Here is a 21520-nt window from a genome sequence, read left to right as displayed (position 1 = left end):
GGAAGAAGTTTCCTCCTCCTCCTCCTCCTCCTTCAGGCGACCCCCTCCTCGCCTCCTTGGGCTCCGATCTGTCCCCAGGCCCAAAGAGAAGCCCCTTCTATCTCCCCCCCCCCCCCCACTTTGGGCGGCCTGGGCCAAGGCGCACGGCTCCCCCAAGAGGCAAAAACTTTCTCTCGGCGCGCACTGAGGCACACACATCGCTCGCCCCTGACGTCTTTTGCGCATTTCCTGCACTAGAGAGAAACACACTCAGAGAGACAGAGGTGGGGGAAACGCTTCGGAGATCAGCCAGATCTAACCCCCCCCCTCGCCCGCCCTCCCTGCGCTTCTTTCCCTTCCCAACCCAACGCACCAGGCAACCAACGCCGTTGCGGGGTGGAGCGCTGTTGCATTAAGAAAATATATTAATTGAGAGAGAGAGAGAGGGAGGCTGCGAGAGAGACAAGGAAACGCAGAGAGAGAGAGAGAGAGAGAGATCCCCACACCCATCCAGCGCGCCTTTCCTGCCCCCTCCCTCCTTCCCTCCTTCCCCCCAGCGATCCGGATCAGTGGCTCCCCATGCCTTGGATCCGATCCACTGGATCTTTGGCCTTGGAGGCAGAGGAAGAGGAGGACGGCGAGAAGAAGGCGGCGAGGAAGCGGCTGCAGCAGCAGAGGCGGATGTAAGGCTCTCCGGACTGGAAGATTTCTCTCCCCCCCCCCTTTTTTTTTGCTCTCATTCTCCCTCCCCTTTTGCTCTTGCCAAAAAAGAAAGGAAGGAAGAAATCGGACGGCTGCGTCAAGGAGGCAGGGCTGGGTGTTTGGCTGTGGTGATTGTTGAGGAGGGCTCTTTCTCTCTGTGAGTGTCTGCGCCTCTGTTTGTGTGATCCCCTCCCTGCCCTCCCTCTCTCTCTTTCTCTCTTCTCCCCCCCTCCCCTCCCCTCCTTTCCCCTCCCTTCTTGTGTTGTTTCTTCTCCTGCTGCACACACACAGACAAGACAGCACTAGAGCGTGCAAGGACGCCGGATTGCTTTTTGGTGCTGCTGCTGTTGCTGTTGTTGTTGTTGTTGTTGCAGAAGAAGCCTTGATCCAGGATTATGCTCTAAAGAGGGGGGAAAGAGAGAGGGGGGGAGGGAAGAGGGGAGGGGAAGGGTGAAGGGGAAGAGGAGGAAAGTCCATGTGTGTGTATTTGAAAAAATAAATACATCCACCCTCCGCTGGGGACCTTTTTTGATTGTGCATTTTGGGATTTTCTGCAAGCGTCCTCCCCTCCTTCCCCTCCCCTCCTTGTTTTTGTCTCCTTCACACACCAGCAAAGAGTATCTATCTATCTATCTATCTTATCTCTCTATGTATGTCTATGTATGCATGCATGTATGTCTTCACTGGGTGTCGCAAGAGGAAAGGCTAAATCAACATAGGTAGCAACCAAAAGGAACCCCCCTACTCTCAGGCTGCCTTTCTGCCAGCAGCACCTTCTTTTTTTGCCGAAGCCCGCCTTCTTATTTATTGGAGGAACCTCCACACTGATCTCGCTCCTGGCTTCACAGAGGGTGCTTTTAATCCCAGGGGGGAAAGGAGGCCGACGACCAGGACGCCAGATCCCAAGTGAAGCCATCTCACCATGGTGGTTTTTAATGGCATGTTGAAAATTAAGATCTGCGAAGCGGTCAATCTCAAGCCCACCGCATGGTCACTCCGCCATGCCGTGGGTCCCAAGCCCCAGACCTTTCTGCTGGACCCGTACATTGCTCTCAACGTGGACGATTCCAGGATCGGGCAGACCTCCACCAAGCAGAAGACCAACAGCCCCGCGTGGCATGATGAGTTTGTCACCGACGTGAGCAACGGGAGGAAGATTGAGATGGCTGTTTTCCACGATGCCCCCATAGGGTACGACGATTTTGTGGCCAACTGTACGATCCAGTTTGAGGACTTGCTGCAAAATGGGAGCCGCCACTTCGAGGACTGGGTGAGTGGCCAGATCGTGTGCGCATCCGTGTCGGTCTGGGTTGGTTTGTCTGTTGATCTACATACGTGGCTTTTGAGCTCAGTGAAATATCACTCTTTGTTTGACAGATGTGTAGTGACATGCCGCATCTTGGAAGGCAGGCTGAGATGGTGGTCAGGCAGGTGCCCACATTGTACATCTCTGGATGATGTGTTTTCAAGGGTTCCAGGTCTGCTATGTGAGCATGGAGGCACACTCAAATCTGTCCTCCCCACTGAGTGACAATATTTCAGCCCTGACAGTTATCAGTTTTATTGCACATGTCTCTCACGCAAGAGATGCTGAATATTTCATAGGATGTTTTTCTTAAGTACCCAGAGAAGTACTTTCATCTAAATTTTCCAGAGCATAAGAGAACACAAGTGACGCTTAGATTGGGCTCCTGGTACCTTCTGGTGGTTATAGAGTCATGCTGGCCCAAACCGGTGTTTGAATCTAGACAGTCTTTTGCTGAGCAGCTTTAGCACAATGGCAAAACAAATACCAAGGTTCTCTCTCTCTGTCTGACTCTAATTATTTTTAATGCCCCAGAAATATCTAGAATCATAGTTTTATAAGGTCCCAAAGACCATCTAGCCCCAACTTTTGTCATAGCTAAAGCTCCTGAGAGAATGCCAAATAGTTTAGCAAAATAATAGCTACATTTTCAGAAGATATGCTCTGCAGATTTGGAAACATTCTGTATCACGGCTTTTTGTGGCCTTCCTAAAGGACAAAGGTGGCTCTGAATGCTTAAACAGCATCTCGGTGCTTACAGGTCTGCCTGCCCTCCCAAAGTCTATGTCTAGCATTGTAAGATGTTATGATGCAACAGGGCTGAGAGATCCGCAGAGTTTGAAGACTATTGTTGAGAAGGTGAGACTGTCCACAACTGATCTGGCATGCAAGTCGGTCTTTCGGAAATAATGCTAACAATAAAACAATAAAACAATCTCATTTCAGATTAAGAGATAGGGCTGGCAGAGAATATTTCAGGCCTGTTGAAATGCTGCATTGCACTGGGGAGTCTTCTTGAGGTGACATCAGGAAAGGAATGTGTGCCTGGTGTTTAACAGAGAGAGGGAAAAGCAATGAATGAAATTGGGAAATTCAGCAAATATTGAATCACCTCATCGACAAGTTATTTTCTGCCCACAATGTGTGAAGTTAAAATAAGAATCTGAGGTGTCATCCCAGGGAAAATCTCAGAGAAGAAATAAATAAAGGCCCTGATTCCCCCATCACCACCTCCTTAGGGTTAATAGCACATCTGTGAGAGTAGTTTAGGAGATGTATCATTGTATAAGAGAACAGCTGTGATGCCTAATTTAATACAAACTCCTTAGCAATAGCTGTGTCTTCTTTTAAAAATAATTGGATATTAAATGTGGACTAACATCCCAAGTGATTCGGAAACAACATAAAACAGGTGTGACGAAAGTGCCACTTGGGTGCCACACGCAGTCTGAAAACCTTTTGCACACCGTTTATTTAAAAGGGAAGTATATCATCAGTGGGGCATCCCAAAATATCATCTTGAATGCCATTATTAACTAAGCACCCCACTCTGACCCCCCAAACTCATACGCAAATAACCAAATAGCTCAATATGTTCCAAAAATCCTAAGAAGTGAAAACCAAAATTGACCTCTTCATATTTTTGACCATTTTTGATAACATGTCCCACTGTGGAGAAGCCGCTACTGCAGTTACCCATTCCTTGTTAAAAAGTAGTTTTATTGTCAACATAAAGTGACTATCGTTGTAATTATCTTTTCCCCCATTGCTATTACAATGTAAAGATATTTGTTTCTGGATTATCTACAAAATAGATAAGGGACGTGATGTATCCTCGTTTCATTACACATATTTACATTCTTCTGTTAGCTGTTAAACTAGTTCTATTGTAAATTTTAAAAAATAGTAACCTGGCGAGAATATTCTGAATCTGTGAGATAACTCTGGTGATAAAAAATGACTAGGCTCTAATGCCCTATACAATTCTCGCTAGTCTTTGGTGGTTTTTCCCAAAAGAAGTAATCAGAGATTACTGTTTTGGACAAGACGAGAGCAAGTGAAAGTTAAAGCTGGGAGGAAATGTGCTTCAATATTTATGGTATGTCCTTGAAAATAACCTCATGATGCTGCATTACTATAGTATGTGGAGCATCCAGTATCTGGATGTGTAAATATATTTTTGCAGCTTCTTGCAGAAGCTGCGATCGATTATTTGCCTTGCCTATTTGAGCCTAGATCCATTTGTTGTTCCAACTAGAACAGACCTAATGAACCTCTGGAACTTATGCAAGTGTTAATTTATCCCCATTGATTTAATGTGCAAAATTATCCACAACCTTGATAATGCTATCCCATTTTACAGATAGCAGCCTAAGATTGTGATGCTTTTATGGATCAATTGCTCTGATTGCTTCTTTTTCAGTTGCCTTGCATTGCCTTTTTTCTCAGGAGGAGGAGGAAATACAAAAGATTGTTGTCTTCCAATTATGATTCCTTACTTCGCCCTCTTTTTCCCCCTTCAAATGAACCATCAAAGAGGAAAACATAAACTAGATACACAATGTCCTTTAATTCATAATTCTAGGAGCTGTCAATATAGAAACACCCTGAGAAAATAAGGAAGAGAGGGGAGAAAGATAAAGATGCTGTAGACCTGTGGTTCCCAATCTTTTGGCCTCCATATGTTTTGGACTTCAGCTCCCACAGTTCCTAACAGCTGGTAAGCTGGCTGGGATTTCTGCAATGTGTGTGCAGATCATCAAAAATTAACTGGGAATGGTTTCCTGAAATTTTCCAAGTCCATGTTTCTGGACCACATCATCTTCAGGCACAAGCACATGGCTGTTACTATGCCCAAAAGGTTGGTCACATCAAGTCCAGTTCTAATCACGCATAGGATTTTAGCCATAAGCTGAATATTAGGCTGTAAGCACACATATATTGTGGTGGAAACAGTTTGAACATGCATGTTCCCTGCCCCATATACAAATGTTTCAGCATGTGATGTTAAGGCTGTGAAAGAACATTGTTCCATTAGTTCAGCACTGTCTACTTTTTGACTGTGAGCCCTTTCCCCCAAAATATAATGTAGTGGTCTTTCTCTGTTGTGCTACCACCAGAGTTTGGAGAATCTGCCTTTCTTTGGACATATTCATTGGGAGTTTCCAGTGGCTGATGTCCACAGAAATATCTGGAGAGCTCTAAGCCAGGGTTTCAGCACCTGGGTTGAGGACCGTTTAAATTCAAAGTCAAAGTTGCCTTCTTCTTCTTCGGCGTAGGTATTTCTGAGTCGGGCATTACAAACATGTATACTAGTCCAAAACCCACTGAAAGAACAGTGTCCTAGTTGAACTTCATGATACCCAGGAATCCAAGTCCCTGAGCAACATGGATTTACTCGTTCATTCCATTGTTCTCTAAGCTCAGTTTATTCACAGAGTGAAAAATATCCACAATATTTGTTTTCTTGCTATTATTTCATCAGAGGTAAAAAGGGAAGGAACCAAATGTATGGTTCAGATCTACCTGTATCACATTGTCCCTCTTTGTGAAGCATTGAGAAATCGATGGAAGAAACCAAATGCTCTCTGAATTCAGTTTTAGCTCCCCGTATTCCTATCTGGTAGATGGTTACTTACAATAAGCTCAGATTGGGTGCAAATATATTAATTTTGCAATCTGGATGGAGGTAGTAATAGTTTGGAAGCAAGTATCTGTCTGGGTACTTAAAGAAATAGGCCAATATTCAAGGTTCCCAGGACATAGTTTACAGGAATGTGATGTAGCCACTTTACCGAGGATGTTTGCGTTTGTACATAGATGATTAGATGCCTTAGGGAGCCCAAATACTTCGTCTTGATTTCATCTTGAAAAAAAAAGTGGGAGAGGGGGAGTTATATAGAAAAATAAATAGATAAGAGCTACTTCATACATCACCCAGAAGCAATTTTAGTGCTGATTTTGTATTCAGCAGAAAGCTATTTCCAATCCATATTCTCCAAAAACTTTAACTGCATGATGCAATTGTTTTTTAGTTTGGGCATTTTAGGTTTTTTCAGACTGGCTCCTGTTAGGAGGATACATAAAAACCTCTCATAAGGGATTAAAGAAATATTGACTGAACCTGTGCTTTACTTCTGAAACAGGAAGAAAAACAAGTATATTCTTTATATCACTTATTAGATCTTTAGCCTACCTTTTCCTCAGAACTGAGACTCAGAGACAACAAACACAAGATTAAAATGGCTAGAGATGAAATTCAGAGAAAATTGATAACATGAGGATGCTTTTTGAACCGTATCTTTGAATCGAAGTGCATTGGCTGTTACAAAAAACAAAACCCTAAGTCATTACATGGATAACATTCACCTTGACTTCAATAATGGGGAAATACAATGGAAAATTGTTACTTTTGCCAAAACACAATAATACACATGATCTACTTCTGTTGCTACTGTTGCCTATTGTGCTCCTTAGTGCTGTTGCCATTCTCGGCCCCAGCGTCTCTGTTTCAAATCTATAATTGAAATGAGTTATTATTACTTTTTCCTGACAGTGGCTTCCTGAATTCTCAACAGTAAAACAAACAAATAAATCAGCATTGGAGGAAGCCCATTGCTAACCTGTGTACTCAAAGCTGCTGAGAGAAGAGCAGCACACCATTAGAAAGGATGCAATCTGAGAATCATAAATCTTCTTAATAATATCATGAATATCAGTAGCCATTTGATCAGAGTTGATTTTAAAAGAAAAAATCTTGCTCTTTTGTTGAGTTGTGTCTGTCTTATGGATAGGTTTTCCAGCAGCAGATATTCATCATGGTAGGCTTGATCATATCATTCTTGATATGTAAAGATGACGGTTGTCCAATGCCCGTCCTTCTGTCTCTACCATCATGTGTTTGTGGATGTGTTTCATGTCAAACTCAACAGGTTTTTATGTAGAATTGCACTGCACACAGTACAATTATCTGCATAAAACGTATCAGTCCATAAGAACATGCATTCATTTTTTCTTCAAATTAAATCCATATGCGCCAGTGGTTCTCAACCTATGGGTCCCCAGGTGTTTTGGCCTACAACTCCCAGAAATCCTAGGCAGTTTACCAGCTGTTAGTATATCTGGGAGTTGAAGGCCAAAACATCTGGAACCCATAAGTTGAAAACCACTGATATACATAGTGTTGATGGTCAGATGCAGGTTCTAAATACGTTGTGCATAGACAAGTTGAAGAGTGGTGGACCAGTGGCTGCAGGTAACATGAATATAGTATATACTTTGAAGCTTTGTCATATCTATAGAATTTTATCACATAATGAAATACGATCTTCTCGTTTCTCGGCAGATTGCTTTATTGCTGTTAATGAGCTCTCAGATTCTGTTTAGCTCTACTTTTATCAATCATTTTTTTTGTGGTAGCCATAGTTTGTTGATAGGATTTGCACATTGAAGGTCTTAGAGTTGGTCTCGTAACATCTCTTCTCAGAAATTTGAATGTGAAATCCTAGGATGTCAGTGCTGGTCACTGTACAGTCCATGTGGCCCCAACTTTAGATTTCATAACCTTCTTTTTCTGGGTAAACAAAGAAGATGACTTGGCCTCCTGGAAACTTCAGAGAAACAGCAATTAATCTTTTAAATAGATTCAACCCTGCATTAAAAAATAAAAAACCCTGAAATTTCAGAGCGGGGATTTCTGGCCAGTTTTGCCTTTGCTTTTGTTCTATGGTAGTTTGCATGGTTCATCCAATCCACAAAAAGACCCCCCCCCCCCAAATTATCTCTGGTCTCACCTGGATGCATCCCCTAAATCAGTGGTTCTCAACCTGGGGTCCCCAGATGTTTTTGGCCTTCAGCTCCTTAGAAATCCTAACAGTGGGTAAACAGGTTGGGATTTCTGGGAGTTGTAGGCCAAAAACATTTGGGGACCCCAGGTTGAGAACCACTGCCTTAGGTAGATAATATTAAGCTAGATGGCCCAATGAAAACAGTATGAGTTTGCTGCCTATGCTCATGCTATACTTTAGCGAACCTTGTCTTTTTTCAGTCCCCAAAATACAATGAAGGAAAGTATTTGATGAGCTTTGTTGTGGGTTATTGTGTAACTTGCATTCAACGTGATGAATCTCTGATGCAGCCCATCTGCTGCACATTAAGCTTCTGACATTACACTCTTAGGCACTGCTCCCCGAACTGCATTTTGTTATTACAGTCAAATTGCCCAAATCTAGATTCATTGATAGCGTGTTGTCTCAGCATATTAATAGTTTGATTATATTCTGCAGCATAACAAAGCTAATTATCTGCAGCTCGTTTTACAAACCAATGCTTTCCTTTATTTGTAACTGTCAGAGATGCCAGTCGTTTCATCTGTAGAACAGAAATAGTTTTGGAGGCCATGTATAGAGATGGCTCCAGAGTCAAGGCTGCATATTAGAGGGAATGCTGTGCCATTTTTGAGTGGGAGACAGAGCTCTGATGTAGTCAGTCCTCCTGTCTTGATTGTCACTGTTCATTATATATACTTTAATAGGATGTCAGAGAGAACAAATTGTCAATATTTTCAAGCCCAGGACCCTTTTCATTCTGTCATCATAAGCTATGCCTCCAATGGTTAATTTTCATTATATATGCTGAAGTTTTATGGTGTGTGTTTCCTACCTAAGGAGAGTTGGATTGCACTCCTTTGCAAGGCAGTACTTGAAATGCGATCCTTATCCTTATGTTGAGGGCACTCAGATTGTGCTTTCGCTGGAATACATTTTGACCCTAGTATGTGCAGAACTGATATACATGGTTTCACTTCACAGGTTTATTAATTCAATTATTCACTCAGGGCCTCCTGGACAAGCTGCACTCTCTTCTTGGTACATCCAACAATTAAGCACATTGAAAATAAGAGCATTAATTATTATCTGCGGTTTCACACATCTGTGCAAAATCTGAAAACCTAACTTCTACAGATATGGAAGTTGTACTATACAGGGTTGTTAACTAGTCACATGTCCTTCAAATCAGTACTGTTTTTTCAAAACTAGATACTGAGTTCTTTGCTGAGCAAAGTAAGAGTGTGGATTCTATGTGAATTATAATTTTGTTTGCATGTGTTTGGTTAGCTCTGTCTCAAAAAAACAAAAACAAAAACATTTGCAGCCAAAAGACACAGTGGTGCCAATGGCATGACCCGCCTTACATCAAGATATTATTCTAGAGAACAGTTTTTTTAAAAAATCTGTTATATTTTTTTTTGTTTCTCAGCTGCTGTTAGAAAATGCTAGATATTTTTCTGTCCATTATGACTGCGATGTAGACAGATTCCATGGTTACAGAACAAGCTCTTGCAATGATACACAAGCACAGTGCCAGGAATCATGATAGCAACTGTTATGTTAATAGGATGGGCACTAAAAGGAGGCATTTCTCTCCTCTTAGACTCGTGGAATATTTAGTCATTCACCAAATAGCCCCAAACCAAAACTACTGGCCCATGTTTACACAACCTACTTTGTATCTGTAGCTCATAGAATGTTATCAATGGGAGGCTTTGTATAATAGGATCACTCCCATTTAGCAAATGCTTCATGCCGAATTGTGTTGGGCTGGAGAAATTCTTGCCTGTATATTTGGGGAGAGAAGGGGTGGATATATACAACGGGCCCTTGGTATCCAAAGAGGGTTGGTTTCAAGACTGCCAATAGAAAATCAAAATCCATGGGTGCTTAAGTCCCATATCAGAAAATGGTGTAGTAAAAAGATGTCCCTTATATAAAATGGCAACATCAGTGTTTACTCTTTGCATTAAAAAAAACATTTTGAGACATGTTTGGTTGAATCTGTGGATATGGTGGGCTGACTGCAATGGCTGTTCATTTCTAAAAACAGGCATTAGGAAAAAATGCTTTGGTTTGATAGTGATGTATTTTCAGCCCCATCTACACTGCCATATAATTCAGTTCGATACTGCATTATATGGTCAATGTAGACGGATCTTTCTTTAAATCTTACCACTAGGTTTTTAGATCCCAATAGTGTTTCTGCAATATTGGACACCAGCTTCGATGGGTTTAATGTTAACAGAACGTTATGAGCTGTAACAAGGGAATGGGCAATGTGGCCTGCTTGACATTTTTGCATTGCAACCCCCATTGTCTCCACTATCCATGTTTGCTACCAGTTGCAATCCAACAACATTGAGAGTGTCACATGTTATAACAAGGTTCTAAAAACTCACAGAGCAGGGCAGGGATTGCTAAAGGCCTCCAGTCATTAAGCTTTCCACATCTGCCTATCAAAGCAGCCTTTCAAAAATTGGCTGAAGACCTAAAGGCTTACAAGCCTGTGCAGATGGATAGTTAAATCCTGCTGACTTCCACAGAATATGAGTCGCCTCTAACAAAATTGACAGTTACAGCCGTAGTGACTGTAAACAGCAGGACTGTTTGGATGCTATGAAACAAGGATGGCTGGTAGGTGAATGAATGATGTCGCCTTCATTTAGAGACACCAAAGACATGTGTCTTATGTCTAAAATGCTCAATCACTAAACCTACTTGATGTCACCTTCTTCCTTCTAAGCCTCCTCCAGAATTCACTTCTCATTTGGCTCAGTCTCTTTTTTATCATCTTATGGAAACTGAGTACTACAGGTTAAGCATCCTTTATCCAAAATTGCAACATCCAAAGTACTCCAAAATCCAAAATTGTCCACACGGGTGGTTGAGGTAGTGACACCTTTGCTTTCTGCTTGCTCAGTGTACACAAACGTTGTTTCATGCACAATATTGTTTTAAAACATTTTGGATATAGTGTTCCCTCACTACTTCGCGGTTTACTTTTTGCGGATTCGCTGTTTCGTGGTTTTTCAATAAACTCTAAAAGACTATTATAAATCATAAAAATTACAATTTACAGCCTAAGTAAGGGAGGAAAGAGAAATCAAAGGGAGAGAAAAGGAGCCCAAGTGGCAACGGGAGGAGAAGGAGGCGATTTATCAACACACAGTTGGTTCATAAAGACATAAAATAGTATATAATTACTAAAATAATGTATACATATTAAAATAAATATAGTGCCCTTACTTCATGGATTTTCACTTATTGCGGGTGGTCCTAGAACCTAACCCCAGCAATAAGTGAGGGAACACTGTACAATTATTTTCATTCTATGTATCTAAGGTGTACATAAAACATTAATGAGTTTTGTGTTTATACTTGGTGTCCTTCTCCAAGATATATCATTATTTATGTCTATGCAAAATCTGAAAAAAATCAAATCCAAACACTTCATGTCCCAAGATTTTGGATAAAGGAACTCAATTAGTAATGCTTTTATGCATATTTTTTCATTGTGCTTTACTTCTGGTTGTTCCGCCTACCCTGAACATTTGGAGACATGTACATTGTTAGCTAAGCTTCTCAAGGCAGATGGATTTATTTGTAGTTATGCACAGTGCAACTCATTATGTAAATAAGAGGTTAATTCATCATGTTAATCAAGGGTAAATCAGTGCTCCAGATGTTGTTGAATTATATTTCCCCTTGTCCCTCACTGTAGCCTGCCCATGGTAGACCTAATGGAGGTTGCAATCCAATAGCATGTGCAGGATGCAGTTTCCCTGATGCAAATTGATAGTGCATACAATATTGAATCTGTACATGTAAACCTAGGTAGCTGCGCAAACATGTGTGATGGCAGTTGTAATAAATGTATCATCCTGGAAGTGCAGAACTAATGTTCTGTTGATTGTTGTTACCTGTCATCAAGTTGACTTTGACTTATGGCAACCCTGTGCATGAGAGACCTCCAAGTCATCCCACTTTTGCTAAACAATATTGGTTTTTCTAATGAGTAATGCCTTCTCATGATATGTCCATAGTGTGGCAGCCTCAGTTTAATCAACTTGGCTTCTTTTATAGCCATGCATAGAAATGGAAAATATGATGACATGGACCATCTTAATTTCAGTATTGAATGAGATCTCTGTACATTTCAGAATCTTGGGTCATTGCTTTATAACTGCTCTTGCAAGTCCTAATCCTCTTCCTATTTCTTGACTGCAGTTTTCATTTTGATTAACGATTAGGAAAGAACTATCTCAGTGTCTTCATCATTTACTTAAAAGTTATGTAAATCACATGTGGTCATTATTTTTTGTTTTCTTAACGTTCAGTCATAAACCTGCCTTTCCACTTTCTTCCTTAACTTTCTTCAGTAATCTTCAATAGTGATCTGTTGATACTTGGTTTGAATTATGCAAGTGTGAATATGAAAAGGAAACATTTTTGGAAAATATGCCTGCAGGTTCAAATTCCACTCTGTTGATAAGATAACTGTCTGCAACCAAAGCATGTCACTCTCTTGTATTATTTTTACTGATATATGTTTCCCAGATTCATACCAAATCAGGCTTCTATTGAAAAATTACCCTGTCCCAACCAGATGTTTGCATGAGGCTGTGGATATCCAGGATTGGTCATATTCCATTTTTAAGCGTCTTGGATATTCTTACTTTCCACTCCTCTCCTGTTAATAAAAATATTCCTTACAGAGCAAAAAATGGAATATTAGTAGAATGCCTTTGGATCAGTAGCACTAGGATTCCGCTGTCTGAAACCAGTCTTAGTTTTCCATCTGTAAAATGGGGTTATTATTTGGCACTATTTTTTATCCTCTTTGTTGTTTAAATCACATAACAAGAAAAGTGAAAGACTAAATAAACTTTATAAGGCTTGACCTCATCCCCCACCCTCATGATAGGATTACTTGTGAAATGTATGAACTCAAATAGGACTGAAAGCCTCCCCCCTCATATTTGTTGTAGATCTGCCCTACTTTTATAATGGACTCCCAGCTTTGGGGCAAAACAGGTTCAACTTGCTCAACTTTAGGAATGCTGCAGACTCACATATTCCCAGTGAGCTTAAGAAATGCATGGATTTATTTAGGGCAGAATTCACTCTTGGGACTTGCTTTGAGCACCTGGATTTAGCATTTTGAAGTCTAAAGTAGTGATAAATAATATACTGCATCTGAACTTGTGCCGAAATTATTTCTCTCAAAGCTATGCTGCCATGGCTTCATCACATCTGGTGCAATGTGGGTAGAATTTCTACATTAATCAACTTTGGTTTGAAGTCCAGAGTTTCCTCACCCTAGATCTAGATCATTTTTGGTTCCCATTTAGCCCTCTGTGCTTACTATCCTTAATATATTTTGGATTTTTTAAATGACTAGTCTGGTTCTTCCTTGTAAAGCATATAGATAAGCAAGGATATAATGGATAGCCGAGTGCTGGTTCCTGACCGCACTCAATCCGTGACCCTTTGCTTGCCCCTTTCCCCTGGAGCCTATTCTACACAGTTTGCCTAGAGGGGAAAAGCCAAGCAAATGAAAGCTGCTCATCCTTCTGACTGGTGTCACGTCTAAAGCACTCAGAGAAAGCAAGCTATTGAGAAAGCAACAGCAGGGAGAAAAAACAGCAATGCCAGAGGACTCTAGAGACTGGCTTCAGGTCACAAACCCTGGCAGGTACCTTCAGTATCAACTTCTGGCACCAGTTCTCCTGAAGGAGTCATTGTGAGCACTGAGTTCTCCTTCAAAGGGGCGAGCTTGCTTGGATCATAGTCAGGCATCACAGGTTTTTGTAGTACATTCTTTGGTTTTCCTGAAAGAATGCAACAACATTACACTTAAGCTTTATGTGCTGGCCTGAATTTAAACTCTGCCTGAACAAAGGGTTATCCAAACTCACAATATTTGGTAGCAGAGAGGCTTTGTTTGACCATCATGTGACCCCCCAGCCTACAATTTCTTTTTGTATTTTTTTTCATCCCTGCTGGCTCCAAACAAGTATTAGTGAAGAACTATCCTTTCAAACTGGCCTATTTTTCTTCGCCAGATGTATTCAGAGATAGGAAAGGTATTGCTTAACCTCATTTTATTGCAGGAAGAATGTCTTTCTGGCTTTTGAGTTTGCAGCTGTGCTATTGCTGCATGAACAGAATGAATCCTGTGCTAACCTGGCAGTAAAGCTCATTGGGTGCACACATGGACATACTCCATTGTCTGAAGCAGGCAGCAACAGCTTGTCCCTTTGCCAGTAGAATACTGTCTTTTTGCAAGACCTTTGAAGCAGATGCAAGATCTGCCTTTTATCCAACTGCATCCTATTATCATTTTCCCATCAGCATATTGGAAAATGCACAGGGGCCTGAAGAAGCAAGAACTTTAGATGCTACTGATGGCTGGTTACTGATGACTGCTAGTTTCTCTACAAAGAACAGAGAGGAATGGGATAGGGTTTACTAAGGCACTCCTTTTCAGAGCTGGCCTCCTGTTAGGCAAAGTTAGGTAACTGGTCTTGGTGGCTCCCACAGCTGTTCCTCCTGAACCGCCATCCATTTCTCTCTGTAGGACAGTGGTTCTCAACCTGTGGGTTCCCCAGTTGTTTTGACCTTCAGCTCTCAGAAATCCTAACAGCTGGTAAACTGGGAGTTGTAGGCCAAAACACCTCACAGGTTGAGAACCACTGCTGTAGGAGGACAGAACTTGTTGTCCCGTTTGATTTTTTTCTAGATGTCTTTGGGTAGTCTGAATCCCTCAGGTAGTCTAGAACAGTGGTTCTCAACCTGAGGTCCCTAGATGTTTTTGGCCTACAACTCCCAGAAATCCTAGCCGGTTTACCAGCTGTTAGAATTTTGGGAGTTGAAGGCTAAAAACACTTGGGGACTCCAGGTTGAGAACCACTGGTCTAGAAGATGCTATCTTGTCACTATGCTGATGCAAGAATTGTTTGTATGTTTCAGTATAAATGATGGAACTCTGCAGCACCCTTAAGATTAATCAGTTCATATCAACATTGGCATTGGCATACTATAGCCCAATTTTGAAGTACATCTGACTTGTCAATGTATCACCATACCCACAAGTTTTGCATTCTGTGGTTGGTCTCACATACACAGTCTGCCCAGAAAGGTTTGTTCCTAGACATTTCACTCTACGCCTCTGAGGAAGTACGTTTAGTCTACAAAAACTGATGCTACCAACATCATTCTCTCAGTTAGTCTCTAGGGGCTTGTCAACATATCTGAAAAGAATTCTGTTTGACACTGCATTTTCCTGATCTGCAGTAACCCTGCAGTGACCCCTGTTAATGCCACACACATCACACACATTGTGGTGAGATTGCCATAACTGGCCATACATTTTATGTTACAAAAATTACCTTGCTATTAGGGAGAAGGCCACATTTCCAGTCTGATTTTAGTTATCAGTGGATGCTCCATTGCTGTTGTTGTCAGGGATGCATGTGTAGTAAAAGTGAAAAAACGGGGTATAAAGGAGTAGTCGTAACAAGAACAACAACAGTAAGTTAATAACCTTTTCTTTTCTTTTTCTTCTCCGTGGTGGCCCCCCGGCTCTGGAACTCGCTCCCCAGGGAAATCAGGCAAGCCCCCACCCTGGTAGCATTCAGAAAGAGCTTGAAAACCTGGCTCTTTACTCAAGCCTTTAGATAAAGATTGCTAATCCAGAAGCAATCTGTATCTGTGACCATTCTTGTACCGGTTTGCACTTTTTACCTTTGTCAACTCGATATAGACACAGGGTCTATTCCCATCCCAATTTGCACTTCCAAGAATTTGCAGCACTTTATCAGTCACCTCGTGTTTACAATATTTATATGGTGCACCTTACCCAGTCTACCTTTACAATCTCTCAGTTTTAATCCATGTTTTTATTAGTTCTTGTTTTTTATTGGCTAATGTTTAATTTTTTTTATTGTGCATGTTTTTGTCTATTGTTGTGTTTTATACTGCTACTGTTTTTATTCGGGCTTGACCCCATGTAAGCCGCCCTGAGTCCCCTTCGGGGAGATAGAGGTGGGGTATAAAAATAAAGTTATTATTATTATTATTATTATTATTATTATTATTATTATTATTTTGTTCAGACACTAGTGTTATGGTGAGGTAGAAGCGAATAAAACCCATTTTTAAACAGCCACTGAGAAACATTTTTCTCTTCTTTTGTTTGAAATGCTAAGTTCTTGGATAACAGAGTTTTGCCTGGTTTTGAGCTTTAATCCTTCCATTAGTGAATGGATGATTCCATGTCAAGGGTGTAGTGAATCCACCATGGGTTTTATTTTCTAGGCTTTAGAGGGGCTCTCCAGTTTGCTGAACCTCTTCCCGCAGAAGAGATTAAGCACCTCAGAAAGTTCCTTTAAAGACTAGTTAGAGCTGCCTCTTCACATTTGATTATTCACATATTTGATTGAAATGATTATATCTAGGAATTTCTAGGACCTCCAGTGTGCCTCGGTTGTCAACATCCTCCAGTTGTGTTGGAGGACCTGGAGATTTCTAGAGAGGTTACCTCTTTAGGAATATCTGGGGTCTCCAGTATGATTCTATGACCAGTTTCCAATGGAAAGAGTTGAGGTGGAAAACCTAGGAATTCCTAAAGAGAAGTTCTGTTGGGTTAAAAAAGTAACAATTTCCTCATTCATGCTTTTCAACTTTCACTGTGGTCTTGTGCCCCTAACCCAAGCAATTGTGAAACTCAGGGTGCATTCACTATACCCGTGACATGGAAGGCAATGGCCACCGCTGATTCTTATGATGTTGCCCCCCATTTTAGGCTGTGTCAGTATTACCTTATTTGGCTAGTGGGGATGAATGAAATGAAAGAAATGTAATGTGGAATAAGTGTGCTTAGGTATGACCCAGTCTTATTCTTACAATATTCAGACAAAACCTTCCCTCTGTCTCACCTTCTCCCAGGCTTATTTGGTGAGAATAGGGACAGAGCCTCCTTGGTGACTGCTCCCAGGCTATGGAAATTTCTCCTGAAGGTAGCAAATTTTTGCCAAGACAAACCTATGATAGATTGCCTTAGGGTTGCCATAAATGAGAAATGTCTGGAATGCAAACAACAGCAAGAACAATGTGTTTTATGTTGTTTTAACTTACTTACTTTAACTGTTGCGGTTGCAAGCCTTTTTGGGTTCTTGTTATTTCTGTAATGTGTTATTTTATATTAATTAATACTGTTCTGTTCTGCATATTGATTTATTTTATGTGTTTTGTGGCATTATTATGTGTCTTTTTGTAAGCCGTCCCAAATCCCTTTTTGGGAGATGGTGGCAGGATATTATTATTAATAATAATAATAATAATAATAATAAATAAAACATCACACAGTCCTAGAAACTTGGGAAGTGTTCGACTTGTGATTTTGTGATACAAAATCCAGCATATCTATCTTGTTTGCTGTGTCATACAATGTCGCTGTGTCAATAATAATAATAGCATGATTCCTTGCTGCAACCTGCTGTAACATATTTGTTCAAAGTCCCTCTTTTAAATTCTTCCTTTTTATCACTTCAGCTTTTTACATAATGCTGTTTGAACCAAGCTCTACACTGATTTTAGAGTTGTGTGAGGGAAAGGATCAAAAGAAGGACAAAAATAAACAGGAGGGAACGTAGATGCATTTGTCTGGGCAGGGGAGGGTTTTAATATCCCTGATAAGGAGCGTCGCGGCAACCAGCAAGCTCTGTGCTTTTTGTTCATTTAATTGTAAAGGTTGCCTTGGTGCTTGCCCCTGCTCTTCATCGTTTCTGCCTCTCCTCCTGTGGTGATAACTCAGGGTAGCTGACACATAGCCAGGAGTTCTGCTGTAAGCAGGAGACACAGAATTAAACCTTAATCATTTCAGCACAGGTCAAACAGCACGTTCACTTCTTCAATATGCTCAGCGTGGTCCTTCAGTAGCAAATGCATCGAGAGTGAGCATCCCCTTCGTACTTGATATTGTGTCCTCTGTTTGTGCATTTAAATTTGTAGCACAATGTACATCATATAAGAGTTTCCTAGAGCTGGGAGCTCGTTGCTTCTCTGCCGTTCTCAAAATGAGATTAGAATTGGTGCCATTCAGTTCCAGATCTCAGATAGCAGGGCTGGCAGCCAGCAAAGGTGTACCAGTGGCTAGTGGCCATAATAAATCATGTCTGGTGTGTTTGGGATGGAAATAAGGTGTGTGATCTACCTCTAAGGTGTGGTCAGGAGGCAGCAGAGGAAAGGAGAGATTTTAGGGGGATAATATTTTGGACTACCATTCTCATAATCCCCTAATTAGCATGGTGCTCACATAGACAGGCAAAGTTGCTTTGGGAGGATCTTAATTTCTTTTTATTTATCATGTTGGCTGGAGTATTCTGGGAGCTGCAGTCCAAAACTATAAATATACAAACAAACAAACAAATAACTTTATTTATATGCCACCCTATCTCCCCAAGGGGACTCAGGACGGATGTAATATTCCCAAACTTTGATCACAGGTGTATCCCATAAAGAGAGACTGAAGGGAGAGATTGTATGGAGTGGGGCATGGCAGGAATAACACCATTCTTCAACAAGAATCTCAGAAACTACATTACTTGTCCTACCATAAGCTAGAATGGTCTGACAGCATATATAATCAGCCCCCCATATCCATAAGTTCTGTATCCACAATTCAACCAAGCAAGTGAAATGAAATAAAAACAGGAGGCAAAGTATTAAACTGGTGCTGAAAAATAAAAAATAAATGCACTATGACTTACAACTTATTTTCTCCCCATACTGAAACTCAAGATGGTTTATAACATGTTTAACTGTTAGTGTGTTGCCTATGAAAGATTCCTTACAACCCTTAAAATTAAGATTTTATTAGGAGAATAGTTCCTTATTTTATATTTAATGTAATTTCCTGGTTTGGGAATATATCCTTTCAAAATGTAAGGATCCTCATGTGACAAAAATATTTTTGCTCTTAATTACTGATTATTATATAGCAATCATTTCTTCTAAACCTTGCAAGCTCTGTAGATTGTTCCTGTACTAGAAATTAAAATTGAGGCCTTTTGTTGCATGGCTATGGAGTGAGAATAAGACTTATTAAAGCGGATGTAAGTGCAACGTAAGTACACTTTACACCATGTTTTTGTGTCACGGGGACTGGCATTATTGAGTCTTAGTCTACATCTGTGAATTTAAAGTTGAAATCCTAAATGCACTTATTTGGAAGTACTATTGAAATCAGGCAGGCATATTTCCAAGTAAACATGGTTAAGGTGGGATTGTGGCGCTCTCAGCTTTATCATCATTTATTTTAGAAAGAGTACAACATTTTAAAGAGCACAGTGGCTGCATTCATCCATAGAATGCATTTATTGTCTGGCAGAGCCATACGTTTCTGCAGGACATCTGCTTATGAGAACATAGTGAACTACAAAATAAAGTGTCTTTATCTTCTGCATTCACATTATTGCTTTCGTACAATACTTGCTATCTCCAAGAAGGTTTTATAAGTGTAATAAATAAATACATAAAAGTAGTCAAGTGGCTGGATTAGCAGATTTGTACCCACATAGAAAAAAAACTATCTTGTTATTGTCTGTGCCACCTTCTTGTACAACTCAGAGTGGCAGTAAAATGTGTGCAACAATATATATATATATATATATACACACACACACACACACACACACACACACACATATACACATACATATATACACACACACATACATACACACATATACACACACACACACACACACACACACACACACACATACATAACATATATATAGCCTGCCACTTTTACAAGGGGTTAGGGGTGCAGACTCTTTGGGAAAGGGGAAGATGTAATTTTTTAAACAACACTCTAAATGTGAGGAAACACCTTTACAGACATTTACAGACATTTGTGTGAACGACTTCCAGGAGGTGTTTCTCATAGATCCCTAGAGAAGTGCACTCTAGAGGAACCTCTCCTCTAGTATTATATGAGTCTACACTGACCCTATAATGCAGTTTGAAACTGCATTATACGACTGTGTAGATGAGGTCTCTGTGGTCAACTTCTCTGTGGAAGTTCAATATAGAGTCATCTTGTAGGACCTAGAGATTCCTAGGAAGGACATATTTATTCAATCCATATTAATATTAATCTAATTCGTGAATCATCAAATCTACAAAAGTTAAACTCACAAATGTGGACAGCTGACTTATTATGATATGATATATATTATAATCTATTATGACTAATATCGTGTTAGGTATTTATATAATCGTAAGGCGATTGAAGATTACTTAAAAGTAAAGTAAATTGTGATGTTGCTCAATTATTGTATGCTCAGGAGGAGAACAGAAGCATCTCTGGGACCATTGTGAAAAGGAAGCCAAAATGCAGTGGTTTTGTTATGGGTCCCATTGCACATTGGGCATCAGAATGTTATGAAACATGGTGCTAAATGGGCACCAGAATGCTACGGGACTCACTGCACAATGGAAGCTGCTAATGTACAGTAAGACATTGCCTAATACACATACACATTGCAATTCAGAAGAAGACCTGTGTGTGTCCTGTAGCTATGCGTTGTAAAGTTACAAATCATTGCCTTGGGGCGTCAGTGAAATCCAACAGTCTCTGCTATTGCCCTGCATTGGCTGAGTATATGCCAACTATTAGGGCAGAGCTTTCCAAACGTTTTATGTTAGTGGCACAGTTTTTAGCCATGCATCATTCTGAGACACAGTAATTCAGTTTTACTAGGAAGTTAAGCTAACCCTGGACACATATATAAATTGTAATAATGAAATGTATAGGGACACAACATATCTCATGAAAACTTTTGATTAAATATATATGATTTATTGCTTATTTCACATAGACTCAGAGATTTCTCGTCACATTTGTGTGTCACACCTGCTCACTTCAGGCAACACAATGTGTTGTGACATACAGTTTGAGAAGCTGTTCTAGAACATGTATACAGGTTTTGTGTGCAAAATACATGGACTCCTTGGTAATGTACTCCCCAACTGTCTCAATTTTGCAGGGACAAGCCTGAATAAGCCTTCCACTTTTTCAGCAGTTTTAAAAATGTCCCAGTTTTTGTTTCCTCCTCTCACTTTCTTTCATTGTCCACAGCATACTTCATGTCCTTCAAACAGTTCAACGTACAAAGTTCATTTGTGTTCAGTTAACTCTACAGTGGGGAGAAGGAAGGAAGGGCATGATCTTGCTCTTCCCAGTAGGTTCAGACAAAGCAAACTGCTGCAGCCTCTTGTTGTTTATGTGTTCTTTCTCATTAATAGCTTTTGTAGTCTTGACCATATTGTGATGTGGCTTGGTCATGTGGGTTTTCATCCATAAAATGTTAGAGGACATGTAGTAGATGAGGTAAAATGAAAAAGAATATATCTGCTTAGAAAATAGCTTAGCTTTTGTTTTGCTTTTTACGGTGACTCCAAACTATAGGGAGTTGTTTTAAAAAATTGCCTAAATTTGAGGGAAACTGTTTGAAAATAAGAAGGCTTAAAACCACGTCCCAGTGTTAGAAATCAGTATGCAAGTTTGCATCTGTACTATAGAAATAATACAGTTTGACACTACTTTAACTGGGTATGGTGACAACAGTACTCTCTTCCAAGTTTCTTCCCATTAGTTCTGACTTGTCTGTTTACTACTGAACCTGGAATTTTT

General features: G+C 40.4%; 1 protein-coding gene across 2 annotated transcripts in view; it reads left to right on the top strand.

Annotated features, from left to right (window-relative positions):
• The first annotated feature begins 250 nt into the window (after positions 1-250).
• Positions 251-21520, top strand: part of prkce (protein kinase C epsilon) — a 371743-nt gene continuing 350473 nt past the window's right edge. Inside the window, exon 1 of one of the 2 annotated variants that reach the window (XM_062971291.1) lies at positions 251-1951. In XM_062971291.1, coding sequence (XP_062827361.1) covers positions 1604-1951 — 348 coding nt within the window. In that variant the 5' untranslated portion in view covers positions 251-1603. The remainder of the gene's footprint in view (positions 1952-21520) is intronic. The other variant, XM_062971287.1, reaches the window with a different exon arrangement.

This window comes from Anolis carolinensis, chromosome 1 (assembly GCF_035594765.1).
Source record: "Anolis carolinensis isolate JA03-04 chromosome 1, rAnoCar3.1.pri, whole genome shotgun sequence".
NCBI classification, from domain to species: Eukaryota; Metazoa; Chordata; class Lepidosauria; order Squamata; family Dactyloidae; genus Anolis; species Anolis carolinensis.
The sequence above is the reverse complement of the archived record's forward strand: the minus strand, read 5'-3'. Positions and strand labels throughout refer to the sequence as shown.